The sequence below is a fragment of the Anas platyrhynchos genome, chromosome 12 (genome assembly GCF_047663525.1).
Source record: "Anas platyrhynchos isolate ZD024472 breed Pekin duck chromosome 12, IASCAAS_PekinDuck_T2T, whole genome shotgun sequence".
Taxonomy (NCBI): domain Eukaryota; kingdom Metazoa; phylum Chordata; class Aves; order Anseriformes; family Anatidae; genus Anas; species Anas platyrhynchos.
In genome coordinates this window covers 9,412,609-9,431,761 of record NC_092598.1, presented here as the reverse complement: position 1 = coordinate 9,431,761, position 19,153 = coordinate 9,412,609, and the positions used below count along the sequence as shown (strand labels likewise).

The 19,153-nt window shown below is 38.6% G+C and overlaps 1 protein-coding gene across 3 annotated transcripts in view; it reads right to left on the bottom strand.

The window, feature by feature from the left end:
* Nucleotides 1-1,397: 1,397 nt before the first annotated feature.
* Nucleotides 1,398-19,153, bottom strand: part of CDH5 (cadherin 5) — a 31,153-nt gene continuing 13,397 nt past the window's right edge. For 2 of the 3 annotated variants that reach the window (XM_005019999.6, XM_038185585.2), the window contains exons 2-12: nucleotides 14,729-14,929; nucleotides 12,080-12,368; nucleotides 11,874-11,990; nucleotides 10,735-10,899; nucleotides 10,141-10,328; nucleotides 8,167-8,420; nucleotides 7,452-7,594; nucleotides 6,536-6,660; nucleotides 5,326-5,434; nucleotides 4,796-5,041; nucleotides 1,398-4,038 (exon numbers count right to left, since the gene is read on the bottom strand). In XM_005019999.6, the coding sequence (XP_005020056.1) occupies nucleotides 3,533-4,038; nucleotides 4,796-5,041; nucleotides 5,326-5,434; nucleotides 6,536-6,660; nucleotides 7,452-7,594; nucleotides 8,167-8,420; nucleotides 10,141-10,328; nucleotides 10,735-10,899; nucleotides 11,874-11,990; nucleotides 12,080-12,368; nucleotides 14,729-14,917 (2,331 nt within the window). In that variant the 5' untranslated portion in view covers nucleotides 14,918-14,929 and the 3' untranslated portion in view covers nucleotides 1,398-3,532. The remainder of the gene's footprint in view (nucleotides 4,039-4,795; nucleotides 5,042-5,325; nucleotides 5,435-6,535; nucleotides 6,661-7,451; nucleotides 7,595-8,166; nucleotides 8,421-10,140; nucleotides 10,329-10,734; nucleotides 10,900-11,873; nucleotides 11,991-12,079; nucleotides 12,369-14,728; nucleotides 14,930-19,153) is intronic. The other variant, XM_038185586.2, reaches the window with a different exon arrangement.

The following is a 19,153-nucleotide window of genomic DNA, read 5'->3' as shown; positions in this document are numbered from 1 at the left end:
TGCTTGTGCCAAGCCGGTCTGAGCAGCAGCTTGGTTGGAGCCCTTGTGGTACTGTTCTAAGCCGGCATTGCTGAAGGAAGAAAAGGGAAGAACCCACTAATTGAAGAAAGAAAGCAAAGATTGAGAAACAATCCCTTCCCCTTTTTTTCTTTTATAACAAATCTTCATTTTCACTTTTTGCTGTTACATTTTTACTGACTACTTCAGCAATACTGGACTGCAATCAGATAATACCTGATATGGCTGTTTTTTCTCTGAAGCATAGAAATGGGTTTTGGTAAGGGGATCTTAGCTCCCTTGACTTGGTTGGGCAGGGTGGCAGCAATCAGACAGCTTTTCATTGCTGCTTTGGTACATATCAAGGATTCCAGTCACTAGGTGTTGTTTCATAAAATTTTCTGATGGGGTGGGAGTAAAAAGCCTTTATTAAATGGCATGAACTTCTCAGTATGAATGTAATAAAATAATAATTTATGATATATTTTTAGGGATAAGAGTTTAAAATGCAAATTAATTAAATGAATAATGAAAATCTTTATGAGAGTCTCTGCTACAAGTTGCAAGTAGCTGTTTAATCAAATTCCTTCTTTGGAAAAGTGCATTTCATTATAACGTAATTAGCACATCTATTGTGTTTTTAATACAACTTGAGCTAAAGTGTGTTTGATCTGGAGTTTGCTCATGGCAATTAGCAGTGAAGGAATTGAACTTCTTTACTTTATTCCAAGCTTTGTAATTTGTAAGTGCCATATCTGGGGAAAATCGATGGGATTTTCTAAAGCACTTGAATAATCTTGGGAATATATTGGGGCAGTGATCATTAGCAGAGAAAGGAAAAGCTGCAAATGTAGGGCTAGCCATTTTTAATTTTTCTGTCGCATGTGAGGACTGTTGTGTTGTGTCAGCTGTCGGCAGCGCCCACAGTAGCCCACTGAGGCAGAGGGCCCAGGTGCAGCCCCCCTGCAGGCAGGGGCTCTGCCCCGTGTCCCCCACCATCCAGGAGGAGTGCATTTCCAGTGGGAAGGAAGGGCAGGATCTCGGTAAACATGGTGCCTCACAATCACTGCGATGCCTGGCTCCTAAAATACCAAACATCTGCTTGGAAACAGAGAGCATCCTGTTCTGCTGGCAGGCATGGGTCTTCCAACGTCAGCGGGTTCAGGCTCTCCAGCTGCTGAAAGCAGATTGCACCTCTGGGGCTTTTCTCTTCCTTCCCCAGGAGCTTCACTGACAGCTCTCTGAAGAGTGGGAGAAACCGTCTCTTACAGGAAGTCTTTTTGTGGGTTTTTGTCTAATCTGAGTGCTTACGCTGAAGATACCAGTGGTTTTATGGTTGGGGTCACTGTAGTACACAGCATGTCATTGTCTTCCATGTGAAACTCAATGCACAGAAAATCCACACTTGAGATTGGCTTTTATGTAGTCAAAAAATAAAATACAGTACAGCAATACAAAAAGAAAATATCCAGTGCAAACGTCTCTATACAATGGAAATCAATACAGTGTTCCTTAAAATAGCTTTATAAAACAGGCTTAAGAACAGCGATTACAGGTAATACTATCTGCATGTTGCTTACCAAAATATTTTATTTACTGCACTACATAATTTCATAACTAGCTTTACCTTTTGATTGCCAATACCTTAATTACTGATGAAAACCTTAAACTGTAAGTATTATTAGTTAGAATTCTTTCTAGTATACTAACACATGGAACCTCAATAGCATACACTGTTGAGTGGATTAAGCAAAACAGAAGAGAATGATCACATTAAAATCAAAACCAAGGCTATCATCCCAAAATTGGCTTTATAGAGGATTTGATCCAAAGGTAATTTGATTGATAGGCAGGATTCTACTTAGTTTTCTGTTAGTTTGTATGTGAAAATTTAAGTGATTTGAAATATTTGATAGTGATGCATTAGTGTCTAAGTATTGTATTAGACCACTTGCTCTAATAGCGTGGACTAATGTGGGACTGTATTACAGTGCATTGCTCTTTCCTGCTGATAAATGAACTGGGGGAAGGGAGAGGACATGAATAATTGAAAAGGAAATTCGTGAGGTTCCATTACACCGGTTTAGGAAAAAAAAAAAAAAGGTTTAGTGTTACATGGTTAGCTACCAAATTTAAATAATCAAATCAGCTAAACTAATACATACAGCTCTAGCACAGACTCTACAAAACTGAGTATGTGTGTAGTAGGGCTCTGTTCCTGTTGAAGGCAACAGGAATCTGCATGGCCAGAAGCCAGAGACTGGCCATTGTCCTAAGAGACCCACTTCTAACAAAATGTATTTGGCTGGGAAACTTCAGGCATGAGAGTTTTCATTCTGTTCATTGTGTGGCTCTTCATCAGGCAAGAAACTGAACACATGCTTACCAGGGACTTAATTGCAGCTCCAAAACCTTACTTACATTTGTGGTTCTATGCAGACAAATGTGTGGGTGTGAAGCATTCTGGTTTGGAAGTCTACAATATTTTCCTAGGTGGAAAATACCCGTTTTACAGTACCTGCTTAGAAAAAAATCAAAACAGTTTCACAGTAATGAGGCCCTTCCTTTGTTTGTCCCTGAAATAATACAATTCCTTTAGTAATGTTGAATAAAAAAGCTATTCACCCTTTTTAGAGATCCAGAGAGACCCTATGTTGCTATCTAGAGAGATTTACAGTATTGGAGTCTTAACGTTCCCCTGATCTCTGCATTTCCTGCCCTGCAGGATATGTTCCATTGAGTAACACTGAGGTCCTATTTACAGAGAGAAAAAACAATTTTGCTGCTAGCTAGAAGAAATTCTAGCACTCCAGAAAGGTGCCTGAAATCATCATCAGGCTGTTAAAAATGACAGATGAAACCAGATTGCGCATCTAAAAATCCTGTCTCATTTTATCTGTAGTAACTCATATATGTAGTCAAAGACTATAAAGCAAGAATAATTAATAGATTGGAAAGAAGGAAAAACCATGCCTCTTCTTGAAAGTGATGGAATAATTTCTAATATTAAGTGATAAACCATATGTTCCTCCTTTCCTCTGCTGGGTAAGCATAAGCGGGGAATATCAATAAAGATGTTACAGTAGGGCCAGGCAAACCAGCAGGCTGGAGATACAGGAGGTTGTACAAAACATTTCTTCTCGGTGCCACCAAATCTCTCTGTTTCAGCGGATGGATGAAAAGCATGTTGATGTACAGGAGGAGAGGAATAAAGGAGACACTGGAGACAAAGCCACTTTTTAAGGAGAAGGATCTATCTGGGCAGGGAGAAAAGTCATGTCCTGGAAGACCCTAGGTCCCCGAGCAGCAATTTTAGGGACAGAACAAAATGTTAGCAAGGATAGCAGTGCTGGGGAGTGGATATGCATTATTTCTATTTCTTCTTATCCCTACCTCTGTCATTTTATTGTATTTTTTCTGGTCTGTTTGAAAACCTATACTGCTTGGGTGAAGAACTGTGAAATCTTCTTTGGCCATTGGCAGGCTGTTGTATCTATCTGCATTGGGTGGGAGAAAATTCATGACTAGTTTGAACTTAATACACAAAATCTTCATTTGGTTCTGATCCATACAGCTCAGCTAACATTTTAAACCTGGGTCCCCAATCATTTAGAAAGTCATAATCAATATCTGAGTCTGAGGAGCCTGATTCCAAAGAACTGAGAGATTCTGCAATGGACTCAGCACCTTCGTAGCCATAAATGTGAAGTGTGTCATATGGCAGCAAATCCCTGTCATTGTCAGCTTCATCCTTCTTAACCTCAATCATAATTTCCATTTTTTCAGCACCAGAGGTTGGATTTGCAGGAGGTTTTTGGACCTGTGCGTATGGAGAGGGCACTGTTTCCGGCTTCATACCATTCTTGCGCACAGAGTTGAGTACAGATACATCATAACTGGTGGTATCCATTTCACCGCCACCTTCTTCATCATAAGTGACAAGCTGCTCGTGAATCTCTGCCACATTCCTCCCGAGACCACTCAAATCCTTCTTGTGTCTCTTTCTTAGAAGAATTAGCAAGGCGATTACTGCAAGCAAAACTTGAACAATTGTAAACAGAGAAGTAACAAAGTAAAACAAATTGCATTTCAGATATCTGAAGTGTACTTTTCCCCATTTTTTTATATATGTATTTTAAAAATAATAGTTTCAGATACTGCTGAATTGTAGGATTTGTATGTTCTCAAAGCAGTTATGTCTCAGCAGGAATCATACAACTGACTCTTGAGGTAGAATCACAGGTGCAAAAGTATAGTGTCAGACAGTACTGCCTGGAAGTGCTAAATCTTTTAATGCCAGGCATCAAATGCTTCTTGCACGGTAGTTGCAAAGGAGGCCTCTTCTCAAGCAAGAAAGAATTTGCCCATTCTTTGACAGATTCGAAGTAGAGCAAATAAGTTCTGTTCTGCTAATTCATGGATTTACTTATGTATATAAGTTCACTGTGCTGCTGAAAGTATTTCCAGCCTTTGAAAACAGGAATCCTGTTGTTATTGCCCCAGCACAAATTTCCTTTTTATAGCTATATGTGAGCCTGGTAATACTAAATCAAGTATATTATGCATACGTGCAATGACCTTTCCAATGACTCACCTTTTCCAATAGAATGAACATATTTGTAGTTGAAACTAAACTAACAAGCCAAATAGAAAAGCAAGTGAGGTGAATCAAATAGTTACAGTTTTTCTGCCTTTGTGACCATTTTATAGCCACAAAGCTTCTTTGGACCTCAGTTAAGAAAAAACAAAAATGAAATCCCCACAAGTCAGAGAACATTACCAAAGTCAAATAACTTACCGATAATTGTGAAGATACAGACAAAAATTGCCACCAGTGCTTGTATACTAACTCCAACTTGTTTAGCTCTTTCCTCACAAAAAGTGAAGTCGCCTTTTTCATTACACTTGCAGACACTGATAACAAGTGTATTTGTGCTGCTGAGCTCGGGATCACCGTTGTCTGAGATGATGACAGGCAGGTAGTGGATTTTGGCAAGTTCACGATTAAACTGTCCATACTTGACAGTGATATTAGCTGTGTTATCTGGAGGAAGTAACGACATCTAATTAAGTGATAATCTCTACCTGATTTTCCTTATAGATTATCAGTCATTTGGTACATCGTCCCCTTTGACAGAGCAAGCCTTTAGGGAACCCAGTAAAACTTGCGTGGCAACAAATGACATTTTCTTTCCAGTAGGTTAAGCCTTTAAAAATATTTTCTTAGCTCAGCTGGGCCAATCATAGGTCATTGCTGCAGCTTTTCTCCCCTGTGCCCTAGTGTCTCTCTTTGGCTATGTGAGAAAATGCATTGCAAGGATACATTACCGTGGTTCTCAACCAACGAGAAGTTGCTATCTTCTGTGGCCAGGGAGTATTTGAAGAAACCTCTAGGTGATATTTCATCCTTGTCAGTAGCTGAAATCCTGATGATTACCTATAAAGGTAAGATGGAAGAGGTCATAAATTTCAGTATACGTTGCCTCCAGTGATAAAAAGGCTTACAGTATATAAGTTAGTGCTGGGCTTTGTATCCTGTATAACCCCTCAATAAAGGGCAGGACAAAGATATCTTACGATGTTCCTCTTCAGTTCTTTCAAGGCAAGTAATTTCCTTGTAGCTCTTCAAAAAGAGCTGTCTTTCCCTTTCATTCACAGATGGGAAACAAAAGATGAAATCTTGTGTCAATAAAGCATAAAAAAGTCTTATGCTCAGAGACACATGGATTGAATTTTCATTTATATATCTGCAATGGATATTATCTAAAGTGTTTAACTTATTTAGAAGCATGAGGCTCATTAACTGAATGCCATTGGGACTGCTACTCCTGAATGACATGCTTTTTTTTTTTTTTTTCCAAAACCTCAACCTGGGATACATTAGCTGTATAAAATATAAAAAATATATATGATTATGTCCCAAAGGTAATTTAAAAATTAATTTAAAGGTGAAATAATACCTTATGTGTTCTAACAGATTCCATTAATAATACCTTGTGCATCCAGTCTGTGGCAGTGTCTCTTCTAATCTAACATTGTATGTGTAGGCTGCACAAGTTCCTGTGTCTGAGGTCAAACACCTAAATCCACAAACGCTATCACTCTTCGTGCATGCAGGTGCTTGCACTCTGATAAATGCTATAGTAATGTTATATATACTAGTATTTCTCTCAATTTTTTGAAATAGTTTTGTTTTCACTGTCAAGTGTAAACATCCATGTGATAAAAGAACTGAACTGCTAATTTTTGCTTTGCAAGGGCTGCCTTACTTCAGGGTTCAGTGCTAAAGCATGTACATACTTAAAGGGCTGGAGGGAGAGGAACTGCACAGCCCATGTGTGCAAGGAGGTGAAAGTCAATATTCCAACAGGATGAAGTGCTGAAGAGAGATTTCTAACCACTGACACTTCAGAAATCACTGAAATGATCAGGTGTTTGAATGTGAAAACTGGGACTATCTTTTATTAAAAGACATTTTTGGCTTAAGCTTGCACGTAGATAATCCAGGGTTAAGGGAGAAACCCTCCTCCTGTCTCACCTTTCCTGGAGCAGCATTTTCGCACACTCTGGGTTCCTCAGGATAAACAAGTTCTGGAGCATTGTCGTTTTCATCAATGACTGTAACGTGAACTTGGGCGTGTGATTCTCTGTCAGAAAGACGGCCTGAAAGGAGAGCAACAACAGTGCACGTCTCTGAGACAGCTAGAATCGCGGGGCTGTAAAGCTCCCCTATTCCACTGCTCATGTCCGCCTCTGTGACTCCTGCATGCTAAATATGGAGAGTTTATAGATCTGTCATTTATTTAAACTTTTCCTTTGACAGATTCAGATTTATTTTTTGAAAACTCTTGTATCGGCCTAATTCATCAAGGATACACGAGGAAGAAAATGACAATTGCTTGTGGCTCTGTGATTCTCAGACTGCGTGGCTATGATGTCCAAGATCATTCTTGGGCCCTAAGGACACTCGCACAGTACGTTCATACTATTAAGTACTTCTTGCCCTGCAGAAAAACCCGTCCTCCCCAAAACTGACTCTGGGGAGGGCCCCAGCCTGCTCTGCTTCCTCAGTTTGAGTGGAGCTGTGCTGAGCAGCAAGCTTGGTGGGCATTACCTCCGTGTAGGGGGGTGATGCTGGCTGGGATGTTTGCTCCAAACACAGGCTTATGCCTGTTTCCCAAGCTCCTTCCTTTCCTCATGCCCCTTTCATTCCTATTAACAAACTGAAAGGATTTTTGTAATAGCTAAGGTCCAAATCTTAAAACTCTATTTGACCTATTTGTAGACACTCACTTGATTTGGAAGATTGCTGTGCAAACCCTGCAAGCATCCGTTTCATTCGTAGCTTAGTGGAAACAAGCTGTCAGGTTGTGGCTTTCCTTCTTGATAAGGTACAGTCCTGCTGTAAAGTCACCCACTGCTTTCTTTCAAGTAAGGAAATGGATAGCACTTACCATCTTCCAGGATTTCCTGGGCGGCTACAGTGATGTTGTATGAGGAGCTGAATTCTCTATCCAGGGGCTTGGGAAGTTGAATAATTCCAGTGTCAGATACTCTAATGTAGTCTCCATTAGGACTAGCTTTTCGTCGAACAAATCTGTTTTTTGTTTAAAAAGAGACGTGTTGGTACAAGGGTTATAATATTGTGTTTCACTTCAGTTCTTCATAGGACAAAGCCAGACGGCTGTATAACAAATTGCATTCATATCAGGACTAGGCAGTCTCTGAAGATTTCCCTAAAATTAGGCAAGCTGTGAGAGCATAACATACCCATCCTAAAACTTCCCAGATTATTCTCTTTTGCTGTTTAAGAAATCTGTTTTCTTTTCCTTTCAAATCACATGCTGGAGAAAGTTATGATAAAAATTGTAACAGTAAATTACAACCGCAACTATGTAACGTTATCCAAGATTATGCATTTTCCCATAAATACTCAAGTGGTTTATCAGTGACTTTATGCAGTAATTAAATAGGTGCAAGTAACTTATGCTTGTATTTGTTGGTTGCGATATATATTTATGGCTGCAGCGACTGAAAAAATCAGATTGTATTTTTTTCATGCTTGTAAGTGTCTGAGAAATAGAGCCAATGTCTCGCTTCCCCAATTCTTGGACTCGTTAACAGATTCTTCACTTTAAAATAGAATTACTAAAGCTGGTGTTGTGTTACCTGATTTTCCGTTTAGCTGCGTCAGGGTCGTATGCCCAAACTGAACCAAGTGTTTTTTTTTCTGGATCATTTTCTCTTACTTTAAATTCATATGGTAGCTTGGTGAAGACAGGGGGCTCATCCACGTCCGTGACTTCAATGGTAACTGTTGAAATGCTCCTAGAGCCGCCGGATTTAAAATAGCGAAGATCAACTGTGGGATCTGTTGCTTCAATGTCAAACCTGTATTCTGCTACTTTTTCGAAGTCCAGGGGCTAGAAGAAAGATAAACAGAGAGTCTTTCTTTTGTCATGTCTAAGTAAACTTTGCATTAGCTACCTATGCAAATTAAAGCTCTGTGCTCTAGTTTTGTTGGGAAATAACATCAAACCGCACTCTGGCTAGACTCTGGGGGAAGCATATCTGAACTGAACTTCTCGTTCATTAATGGAGTGGCTTGAGCAACTTCTGGTTTTGAACAGATTCGGTCAGTATTCCAAGTGCAGCAATTTATTTCTTGGTTTAAATATTTTTCTTTTTATAATTCTGTAGCCACCAAAAATTGTTTAGCTCCTTTTCCTCCAGGGTTGAGGGCCAGATTTTCCTCTTCCCTCTTTTCCTTCCAGGCAGACTTCATAGCTGCACTGAGTGATAGCTGGGGAATTCAGTGATAAGTGACATCCGCTTCCTTGTTTTTCCTATAACTGAGATTATGAAAAGAATCCTACAATGGAAGGAAGGCCAGGAGCTAGGGCACTAAGAAATGCCCCAGCTGTCTCTTGTCTCCCAGACTGGGTCCCTATGCACTGTACCCCGAGATCATATGCTGTGAAATAAGCCACAGTTAACACGGGTGACTGTGTTTTTGTTTGAGTAGACAGTGCAAATGGAAATGGCAGTGCTTATCTATCATTTGAAATAGTATCTCACCTGCCTGTATACTTAAAATGATGACATACACCTGTGGCTGAAAGCAGATTGCGTAACACTGGGGAGAACTTTGCCCACTGCCTGGTCAAGGATGAGCTGCTTCTGGATCAGCCCGTGTGTGTGTGAGGGGCTCTTCCTCAGGGCAGAAGTTGGCAAACAACACGTTCCTCCAGGCCCTGGGCAGATCAGGGGAAGGGCTGCGTTTGGTGAAGGACTGCTGCTAACATCTAGTGTGAGCATGGCCAAAGACTTTACTGCAAGTTTTGGAACATTGGTAGCTTTTTTTTGCTAAAGTTTTATTCTTAATGACATTTCTGGTATTAATAGTTCGAGATGCTTGGAAGTAAAAAACACATTCATGTCAATCTGAGGATTACAGGAGGTAATTTGTAGTCTGCCCTCCCCCTTTTTCACTGTAAATCAATAAAATCAATGAATGCTTCGCTTGGCAGTGCTCTGCATAATGCAAGAATGTCCCTTGGTACAAATTAAGTATGTTTGAGAAATAAAAAAAACAAAGAACAAACCATAATAAAGGCTTTGGAAAGTCTGGGCCCTCTTAAAGAGTCAGCAGGAAGTAATGGGGAAACTTTGAAAACATTGAGGAAAGTAAGGGAGCCGTGGCTCAGATGGGAGCAAGTGCCAAGCTTGTAAAGAGCACTTTTAGAAGAGTGGTCAGGTGTACGTGTGCACATTTTCTACTTTGGTTTCTCTTTGGCTGTAGAAGAGAAAGATTATTTGACTTGGTTAGTTGGTTCATCTCTTAAATTCACTCACTCTTTGAAGCATCCAAATGTCTGAAGTTTGAGAAGAGCCCGAAGCATGTAATCTGTAAATCTGACATAGTCCCCATTGCACTCTGCAGTATCCCAGATTTTCCCAGTACTGGCAATTGAAACGGGCTGGTAAATCACCAGCTCTTCTTGCAGAACTTACAGAATGGGGTTTTCAGGATGAATACCTTTTGCACTGTGACTTCCATGCTGCTAGTCCCAAACCGAATCAAACATTTGTTACACATTGAAAAAGAAAATCATCATTTTTCATTGTTACAGGGAAAAGTACCTTCTTTGGTCTAATAATTCCTTCATTTGTGTATGGATTTGCTACAATTTCAAAGGTGTCCCTGTAATCTCCTCTGACGAAACTGTATTTTGTATTTCTGTGCTGTGGTTCATCAATGTCTTCCACTTTGACTCTGCCAACTTCTCCTCCTACTGAAACGTTTTCAGGAACTTTAAAGTGAAATGATTCTGTTAAAAAAAAAATCAACAAACAAGTCATAAAGATTGTGCACATGGAAGTTAGAGCTTAGTTAAAGATTGTTCTTGATTTATAGACATACAGAAAATCATTGAGAATTTAGCATTATTGATTCTTACAGACAACACTGAAGTGTTTTTTTGAAGTATAATTTCTTCTCAAAATATTTAAGTTTTTTATAAAATTAACAAAAACTAATACTGATTTTTATTTTCTACTCTAGGTGTGCTTCACCCAGGAAATGCAGCTAGTGCTGAAATACAGAAGCCTTCTGAATATGTAAGATAATTTCGTTCACTTTTAAGAAAGTTGAATTACAATGAATTCTCATGTAAATTTGTTTTATTCATATCAGCCTTTGGTTTCCAAATAATACATCACTTGTGTTATACTTACGGTGTTTGAATACGGGGAAGTTGTCATTGATGTCTGTTAAAGTGATAATGACTGTAGCTGTGCTTGAATCCCCAGAAAACCCTGGGGCATCTTTTGCTTTAACAATAATTTCATACGTTGATTGATTCTCTCTGTCTAAATCAGCTCTGGTTGTAAAAATCACACCTTAAAAATATAATGTTGAATATGATTAGATTTTGTAGCATGTCCAACATCTTTTAATTTTGAGAGCAAGTTTTTGTCTTATGCCACGCATTCAACTGAAACTAGTGTGTTTACAGTGATATTTTTCTAAGACTAAAAATGTTAGAAGTCATTCTATATGATGGAATATTTGGGAGATTTTTGATACATTCCTTTAAATTGATCTTTGCTGCTTAGAAACAGCTAAAAAACATCTAAACTCAGCCACTCCAGCACCTAGAGAGTTTGTTTGGCCACCTCATTATCTGATTTAGTTGCTCCAAAGAACCAGTATGCTTTATGCTTACCAGAGATGTTGAGATTATTTTTAAAACTGGACAAACTTGAAACAAAAGAAGTTTAGGAAGGCAATGGGATGAGTTACTGAGTAGAAACAGGAATCCAAACTTCAAAGTCAAAATCATCCCAATAAAATGCAGTTCATTTTGTATGTAATGACCTACTCCAGGTCTCAGCTAATTTGTGAAGTGCGTAACCTATCGTTCGTGTGCCAGATTTGCAAAGTGGGGAATACTCTTGGGTTGTAATCACTATTTATCCTTCGACTATTTTTTTAAATATATTTTTTCTCAGTTAATCTTTAGGAATGCTGCTTCTTTATGTATTCCTCTTTTACTAGTTGGTCAAAGAAATGGTATCCATGCTAAACTGGAAACATAAATGTGTATTGTGTCCTAGTCAGCCTCTTCCTCAGTGGGAAGAAAATGACCTTTCATCTTCTCAGTTAGTTCAAGGTACCTAATATCCTGGCTTTATTAGTTCATTTTCAGATGCAGACAGTGGCATTGTGTCATTGTGAATGAAAAATCTTTCCAAATTATAGTTGAAATTAAATTTTTGACTTATTATCTCCCTTGTCCAGAAAGAAAGCGGCTTAAAATTGTGTTTTTATAAAAGCTTAAGGTAGAAGTTTGACACTTGCATATCTGACCTACCGGAGTCATCAACTGTGAAATATTCATCTCCTTTAATGACTTGGTAGGTAACTGTGGCATGACCTGTAACTGTTGGGTCATCAGCATCTACAGCTGTCACTTTGGTAACTGAGGTTCCTAGAAAAGGATTATCAAACAACACATTTAGCATAAATTTTGCTTTTTAGCCAACGACATGAAGGAAAATGAGTGATGGAAGAACGTACCTACTGGTGACATTTCTGGGACAGATCCATTGAATACCTTTTGTACAAACACAGGGGCATTGTCATTAATATCATAAACCTTGATAATAAATTTAGATGGTGGTTCCAGTGACCGGTTGTTTCTTCTGTCAATAATGAGAGCTGTCAGCTCATATTCTGCTTTCTTTTCTCTGTCCAACCTCTCAAAGGCATATACATCACCACTGGTCTCTTCCACTTTAAAGATGGTATTGGCATATTCACCTTCAATAATGTACTTAGCGTTGTTGTTCCTTACACTCGATGTGATCTAGAAGGTATAATTCAAAGAGATAAAGGCGGGCTTTGGAGTCTGGTTTCAAAACAGTTTCTACCAGAAGGTGCACACAAATATGACTGACCTCTCCTTCTGACTCAGTTTGAAACCAGAACAGCCCTCAGGAATTGTGTTGCCAGATGGGGTATTACTGAACAAAGCAGTAGCTACAGCCATCCGGGTTATAGGATGAAAAATGCATCCAGACTGAAATGTGCTTGCTTATATATTAAGAAGCATTTTTTTTTTTATCATTATATCTCACATTTCCTAAAGATATAAATTGTTCATGCAGTTACATATAAAAATCGTTAACCTCATTGTGTCTGAAATACATGCACCACCACATTCAGTTTGAGCTTCTCTTGTTAGCAAATACCTTTCAGAATTTAGTGGAGATTTTTTTTTGATTTCACAGAATTACGGAATCAAATCTGTGTTCATAGCTATTTACATTATTTAGCATTATTCTCTATTTTTTGTCATTTAGCAGAATTCCTGCCATAGCTGACGGTTTTCTTGGGTGTAGTCACATGCAGTTACTTCATAGTCAGTCTGTAGAGTCAAGGCTATGACAGCAAGATTAGATTTTCACTCCACAGAGTTTAAAATCTAAGATCATATGCTATGAAAAAAAGGATGGGATAAAAGGAATAAACATTAATCAGTTTCCATATATTATTTAATCAAATTCTAAGTGTTTTTGCACATTATTTTATTTAATTGGGAGATGATCTGACGATTCTTCCCTTTCCATACCTTTACCCCTCTAAGTATACTGCTAGCAGGGTTTAAACCACAATTTTCTGTGCACTATATCAGCATTATTATTTCAGCAAGCTATTTATCAGTAATTGCTGGGTTTGACCAGGAATTTCTAGTCTTTTGTTACTGATGTTATCATAAATTGCAGCTGTTTGGTATTCAGGATTTTATTTGTCCTATAGTTGTCATTTACTGTTGAACATTCTTTTATTTATGTTTTCTATTTTGAAACGTGTTATTAAAATTTTCTTTCCTCGTTCCACATACTTAATCATGCTTCTGACTGCTGGCGCTGCTGTAGAACAGCTTGCAACTCCGGAGATGTAAGAGGAGAAATATCCCCACCCTTGTCTCAAAGATATTATAGTCTGCGCCTTCTTTCTCAGATTTTATTTACTTATTTGGTGGAAAAAAGTATACAATTCCAAGATTGCCTTTGCTAAAATGGAGAGTGAATGCACAAAGGGAAGCCTCCAAGGTCAAGAAAGATAAAATCCAAACATATCAGCATATTCCTGCAGCTGTCACTCAGTTCTGCTGTGCTGCTGCTGTGGCCTTTTTTAAGGGGTTTATCAAGTGTTCAATCCTGCAAATGCAATGCACTGAACACAGATATTGCAAAAGTAATCAGAAGCATTCCACTGTTGAAAGACCACAAAGCACAGTACAAAGTGAATTACTCTTATTTAGGACAGCTCCCGGAATAAAAGTGTTCTCCTCAATCTGCTACTGAATTGGTCTGAAATGAAACAGAGATACCCAGTGTTCGCTGAGAGTACCCTATGGCCTCTTTTCTCTCTCTCTCTTGTGCTTTCTGCCAGTGAGCAGCACTGATTCAGAAAGGTCTGTTTCACTTTACCGAAACAGCCTTGACAGATGCTGATTGTTGTACATGGGAGGAAAACGTACAACTGCATTTATCTGAAAAGTGTCAAAGTAGTTCAATTTGAAAGACTAGATTGGGAGAACTTTGTCTGGGTGATATGTAGTTCATCATAGGATTTTATAAGCACTGCCCTGAAGAAAACAAGTTTTCAGGCATGTCAGTGTTTGTTATTATTTTTTAAAAATATTTTCCTTCACTTTGTGAAACAAATTTTTTGTTTGTGTAACAGTACTCCTAAACAGCACTTAGGCTTTTTTTTTTTTTTTTTTTTTTTTTTTTCCAAACTGGGGACGTAAACTATATGTTTTTTAACACATATGTTTTTATCAGCTGATCTCCCAGGTTTTTGAACGAGAGAATCTTAAGCTACCAGAAAAATACCAACGTATATCAGCTGCCAGACTTCCTTCCTAACTGTGCACCTGCATGCAATGCAATTGTTTCTTCAATGTGGGTGCTCCATACTTGTCATTCTCTAAAATTTTTTTGTATTCTTCAAAAGAATTAGAATCCCTTTGACATTATTCTTGATTTACTCTGGGCCCATTTTAAGATTGTAACAGGTTATTACATGAGCATTAAGTTTGACTTCTATTTCCTTTTTCTCCTGTGAATTCTGCCTAAACTGCAAACAAGTAATTCTTCTCAAGATACTCATCTGCTGCCTGCATTTCTAATTATTCATTGCTGACAGCCTATTTACCTTGCCAACATGGTGTGGTAATGGCGTATCAATCTCTTCTTTGATATGCATTTGGTTCCATATCCAGTCTCTCTTAAGTCGTTTATGACTGGTATTGTTTGAAGAAAAGTTCTGTTTTGTTTTCTGACTCTCTTTGTAGGCAATTGCTGGAGCCAAGAACAATGACAAAAGCAGAATAAGCTTCTTCATCTTCTTCTGAGCCTAGGAAGTAATATAAAGTATGAAAAGTGTGTAAATAACAACATAATCAGATTAATCAGAGAGAGCACACAAAGAAGTGCAAATATGATTTTCTCCTAGAGGAAAGTTTGATTACTCTCTTTATTTCTTCACATTTGCCTTAGAATCAAAACTTGAAATACCAGGCACAAAACAGTTTCAACTAGATGAGATGGCAACTGTAGGAACCACTTAAAGTATTTGAATTAAGTAAAAAATGTTCAAGTTTTTAAAGCTAGCTTAAAGGTGTCAGCATCCACTTGAGTTAATCTGAAGAGAAGGATCAGCAGCAAAGATCACCCTTTGTGCAGCATGGAAGGTGTAGTTCAGCTGCAGATCATAGCTCCTGGGAGAGAGCAGCCATGGGATGCAACACCGAGGCTGAACCAGATCAAAGTTTATGTTAACTCAACTTGAAATGAAATGGTAGAGCTTGACAAACCAAAATGCAATGTTTTGACTTGGCCTGACACAAAATATACTGTAGTCAATATCTTCATATGGAAAATATTGATTTAAAATAAAACTTTTTTCTTTTTACAGAAAAAAATGATTCATATGGAATTTTCAATCAATTCCAAGTACAGTGTAGCAAATTATCTTGCTCAGAGAGCTTGTTTATTGATTCAATTCCTTGTCTTTTGAAATGTGTGAAGGCATATATAAAGTTCCTTTATCCCTTATTCTCAGATTTTAACATATACAGAAGGAATTCATTAACTTATCTTCAGGCAAAACCTTTTTTTTTTTTTTTTTTAACTTCATTTGTTAATATTAGCAAACTTTAGGCCTGACTTTCACACCAGATTGAGAAGTTCATTTGATGTGGAAGAGTTGATCCATTTCTCCACTAAATTTTCCCTTTGCAATATAAAGCACTGTCAGGGAAATTTAACGCTCAAATAATCAGACTTCAGATTACACATAAATAACTTTCCATTAGCTTTTAGAAGCTGTGTCAGTGTGTACATCAAAAATAAAACAGTTTATTGTGATGGAGAAGTTGACATCGCACAGGTTGATAGATGCAAGGTTAATATTTTGGGCAGAATTTGCTGAAACATTTTCCTAATTACTCTTTGGTAACTAGGTAATCAATGTTATTTTGCAGTGCATTATCAGTGCGTTATCATTATCAGTAAAAAGATTTTATTTACCATGACATTTTGCTTTCCTCTACTTTGCTCTCTTCTACACTGTTGTGCATGATCTGCAGATCATTCTTTCTTTTGTGAATGTGTAGGAAATCACTGAATGGGCTGGCTTTGAAGCTGCTTTTTAATAGCCAAGCTGTGCTTTGTACTTTTTTGGGGGGGATTTACATAACACTTTTTTGATTCATCTGTCTCTTTGCATTCTGCACACTTATTTTGGCTAGGATTTTTTTTTTTCTTTTTTAAGGAAAATGAGTAAGATTGAGTTGTTTTGCTTTGTTTGATTTGTTCACACAAATATTCTACAACTAGAGCTGTACGGCATTGAGTGTGATTCTGCTGTGATTCTGCTGTGATCTGTCTTTCATTCATAAAATTACAAAACGCGGTAACCAAAGGAAAAGCAGTTGGTTAATGTCAACTGCTACAGACCACAGTTTTGGAAAAACAGACCTCAGTGTTTGAACTGTCATTTCCTCTTGGTGCTGTGGTCCAGTGGGGATCTCCTGAATTGCTCTAGGGAAGAGGTTAGTTGGGGAAATTGAGGACAGCGCTGCCCACTTAAGCTGCCATGCATTTCACTGTGATTGATGCATCTACAAATATCCTTGCAGAAAGCATTTTTAGCTTAAATAGTCAAATCTCCATTAAAGCATACTGGTCTCTGTATGGATCTGCTTTGTAAGGAGAAGGTTTGTGTCTTCCCTATAATCTTTTCTTAGTGATGCCTCTCTTTTCATCGGTTCAGAGCCTGCCACGCCCTCAGGTAGGCCTTCTCCAGCTGGTGCTGAGAAGGATTACCAGCAACAGCAACTCCAGGACCCCTTCTACCCTCACATAGGGGCGCTGCTTATCAGAAATTGAAGGCTCAAATTCATAATGAGCGTGCAGTTACCTGTCTAGGAGCTCTGGGACTGTGGTAATATCCTGACTACGCCTGAGGATCCAACTCTTCTTTGAAGTAGGTAGTCAGTATGTGTTTTGCAGTTCAAGCCTTGTGTGAAAGCTTGGCTATCGATAGAGAAAGCATGTGTGAGAAGGCTAAGATGTCCCTTGGGCTTGTGTTTGATACTGCTGTATATTGTGGTAATACCCGCAACCCGCTGTTTTAATTGGAGGCCTTTTATAACCTCTCTGCACTAGGTTGGATCTTTTAAATAGATGCACATTTCAGCTGAAGCATAAGCTAACCCTTTCACCGGCTGACCTATCTTCATGTTCTCACATTTTAAGGAGGTTTCACTTCCCTTTAATGGGCTGCCTGTTAATACTTGTCCAGCATCCTTTGAAAGGCAAAGGTCCCTTTATAAGCAACTTGATGGAGTTCAGGTCTGCCCTCCTGTATGCACTGCATGTCACGCAGACTGAGATAAAGAGCCTCTTGCAGAAAGTGACTCCTGCTTCTTCTTTGGCATCTTTCAGCATGTCGTATTTTGGTAGAAGCAACACTGCACTCCTGAGCACTGTGCATGCTGTCCTTCCTAGGGGCGTTTGATGTGTATGACTCCATAGGACAGTCTGACTCCAAGAGGAGTTCCTCTGTGATACCGTGCCAGTTTTCCGTTCTGCAGCTGGAAGCCTCTGTTGCTGTCGAATCCATAATTGAATTTATCACAGTATTTAAGAATACCCTTCTTTGGCAGCGCGTACAAACACTTCAGAAGCAGGACCCTGCCGAGCAGTAACTGGATAAGGGCACTGTCCTGGTGTGAAGGCCACGTTCCATGGCTGTTAGCTCTTGACAGGCTTTACTAAATGCTCTGTCTTTTTCTGGCCATGATAGTTTTCTTTTCCAGCAGCAGATCTCATTTGAAATGGCAGAGGTAGCAGCAGAAGAGAGAGATTCCCATGCCTGAGCAGGGTAATGCAGTCCCATGTAGTCAGAAGCAACAAAGTTTAGGATGGATGACAGGCGGGTGACATGCAAGGATCGGCTTTTCATTTCTTTTCACATTCACTGTGGCTGCCAGGACTGAGAAGAGCAAATAAGCAGCACCCTTTGAAGTGACGACCCTTGTGGCCACACTTCTGGAGGAGAGGACAGCACAGTTTGCACTGTGACTGACCTGTCCCATGTGTGCCTTTCCTGGTCTTGCTGACATGAGGCCATTGCAGGTCTGCCTTAACACAAGTCTCCAGTTACCCTTCTGTCTCTAACTGATTAGACCAATAATTCGAACTTGTTTTTTTTTTTTTCACTTCAAGCAGGGGCATAAATGTTCCTTAAAGTTAGGAGGGGAATGGATTATTCAAATAGCTAAGCTTCTTGCTATGCTCTTAAATTTTCTTTCAGCAAATGATGTTTTTTTTTCCACCAACATTATTCATTTTATGTGCTGAATTATTTCAGCAAATAACTCTTGGTCTGCAGGGTACTATAGACAGTTAACTGAGAAATTTTGGTATTCAACCTGATTTGTGGGACACATGGCTCATGTGGTGTAGTTTTTATTTGCAGATTGGGAGTAATTATTAAAAAAGAAATCAGGTGGAGATGCAGACAATACTGCACTAATTAAAAGTTTGCATTTTATGAGTTGTTTTCGTAAGTAATCAAGTGTAAGTTTGATGAGCAGCAAATACAAATAAAGTGTCCATGTAATGAAAACACATTTGATGAAATATTTGTGTGAACATTTGTTTTTCTTTGTGGTATTTGCCTCTTAGTTGGTGTAATTTTCTCTTTAAAATATGTATTGCTGCTTGTGTGAGGTTAGTTTGGTTAGTAAAGAAACTTGTTCTGTGCTTGCATGTTAAGTTGAAGTTACGCCAGGTCTCTGCATGGAGACTTTGATAAATAAGCAGACAGTTGTAGCTGAAATGCTGTGCTGATCAGATTAAAATCTTGCACTAGTCGTAGAGAATTTCTGTTTTACAGCATTTGAAGCTGATTCCAGGCAAGATAGAAATAGTGATAAGGATTTTCCTGAGGGAGAAATTTGTTTAGAAATGGCTATTATATATCAGAAAAGAAACAAGTACTTCCTGATCTCCTGTAATACATCTTAAAAGGATTTTGTCGATATTGTTCAGGTAATTTGCATACCTGATT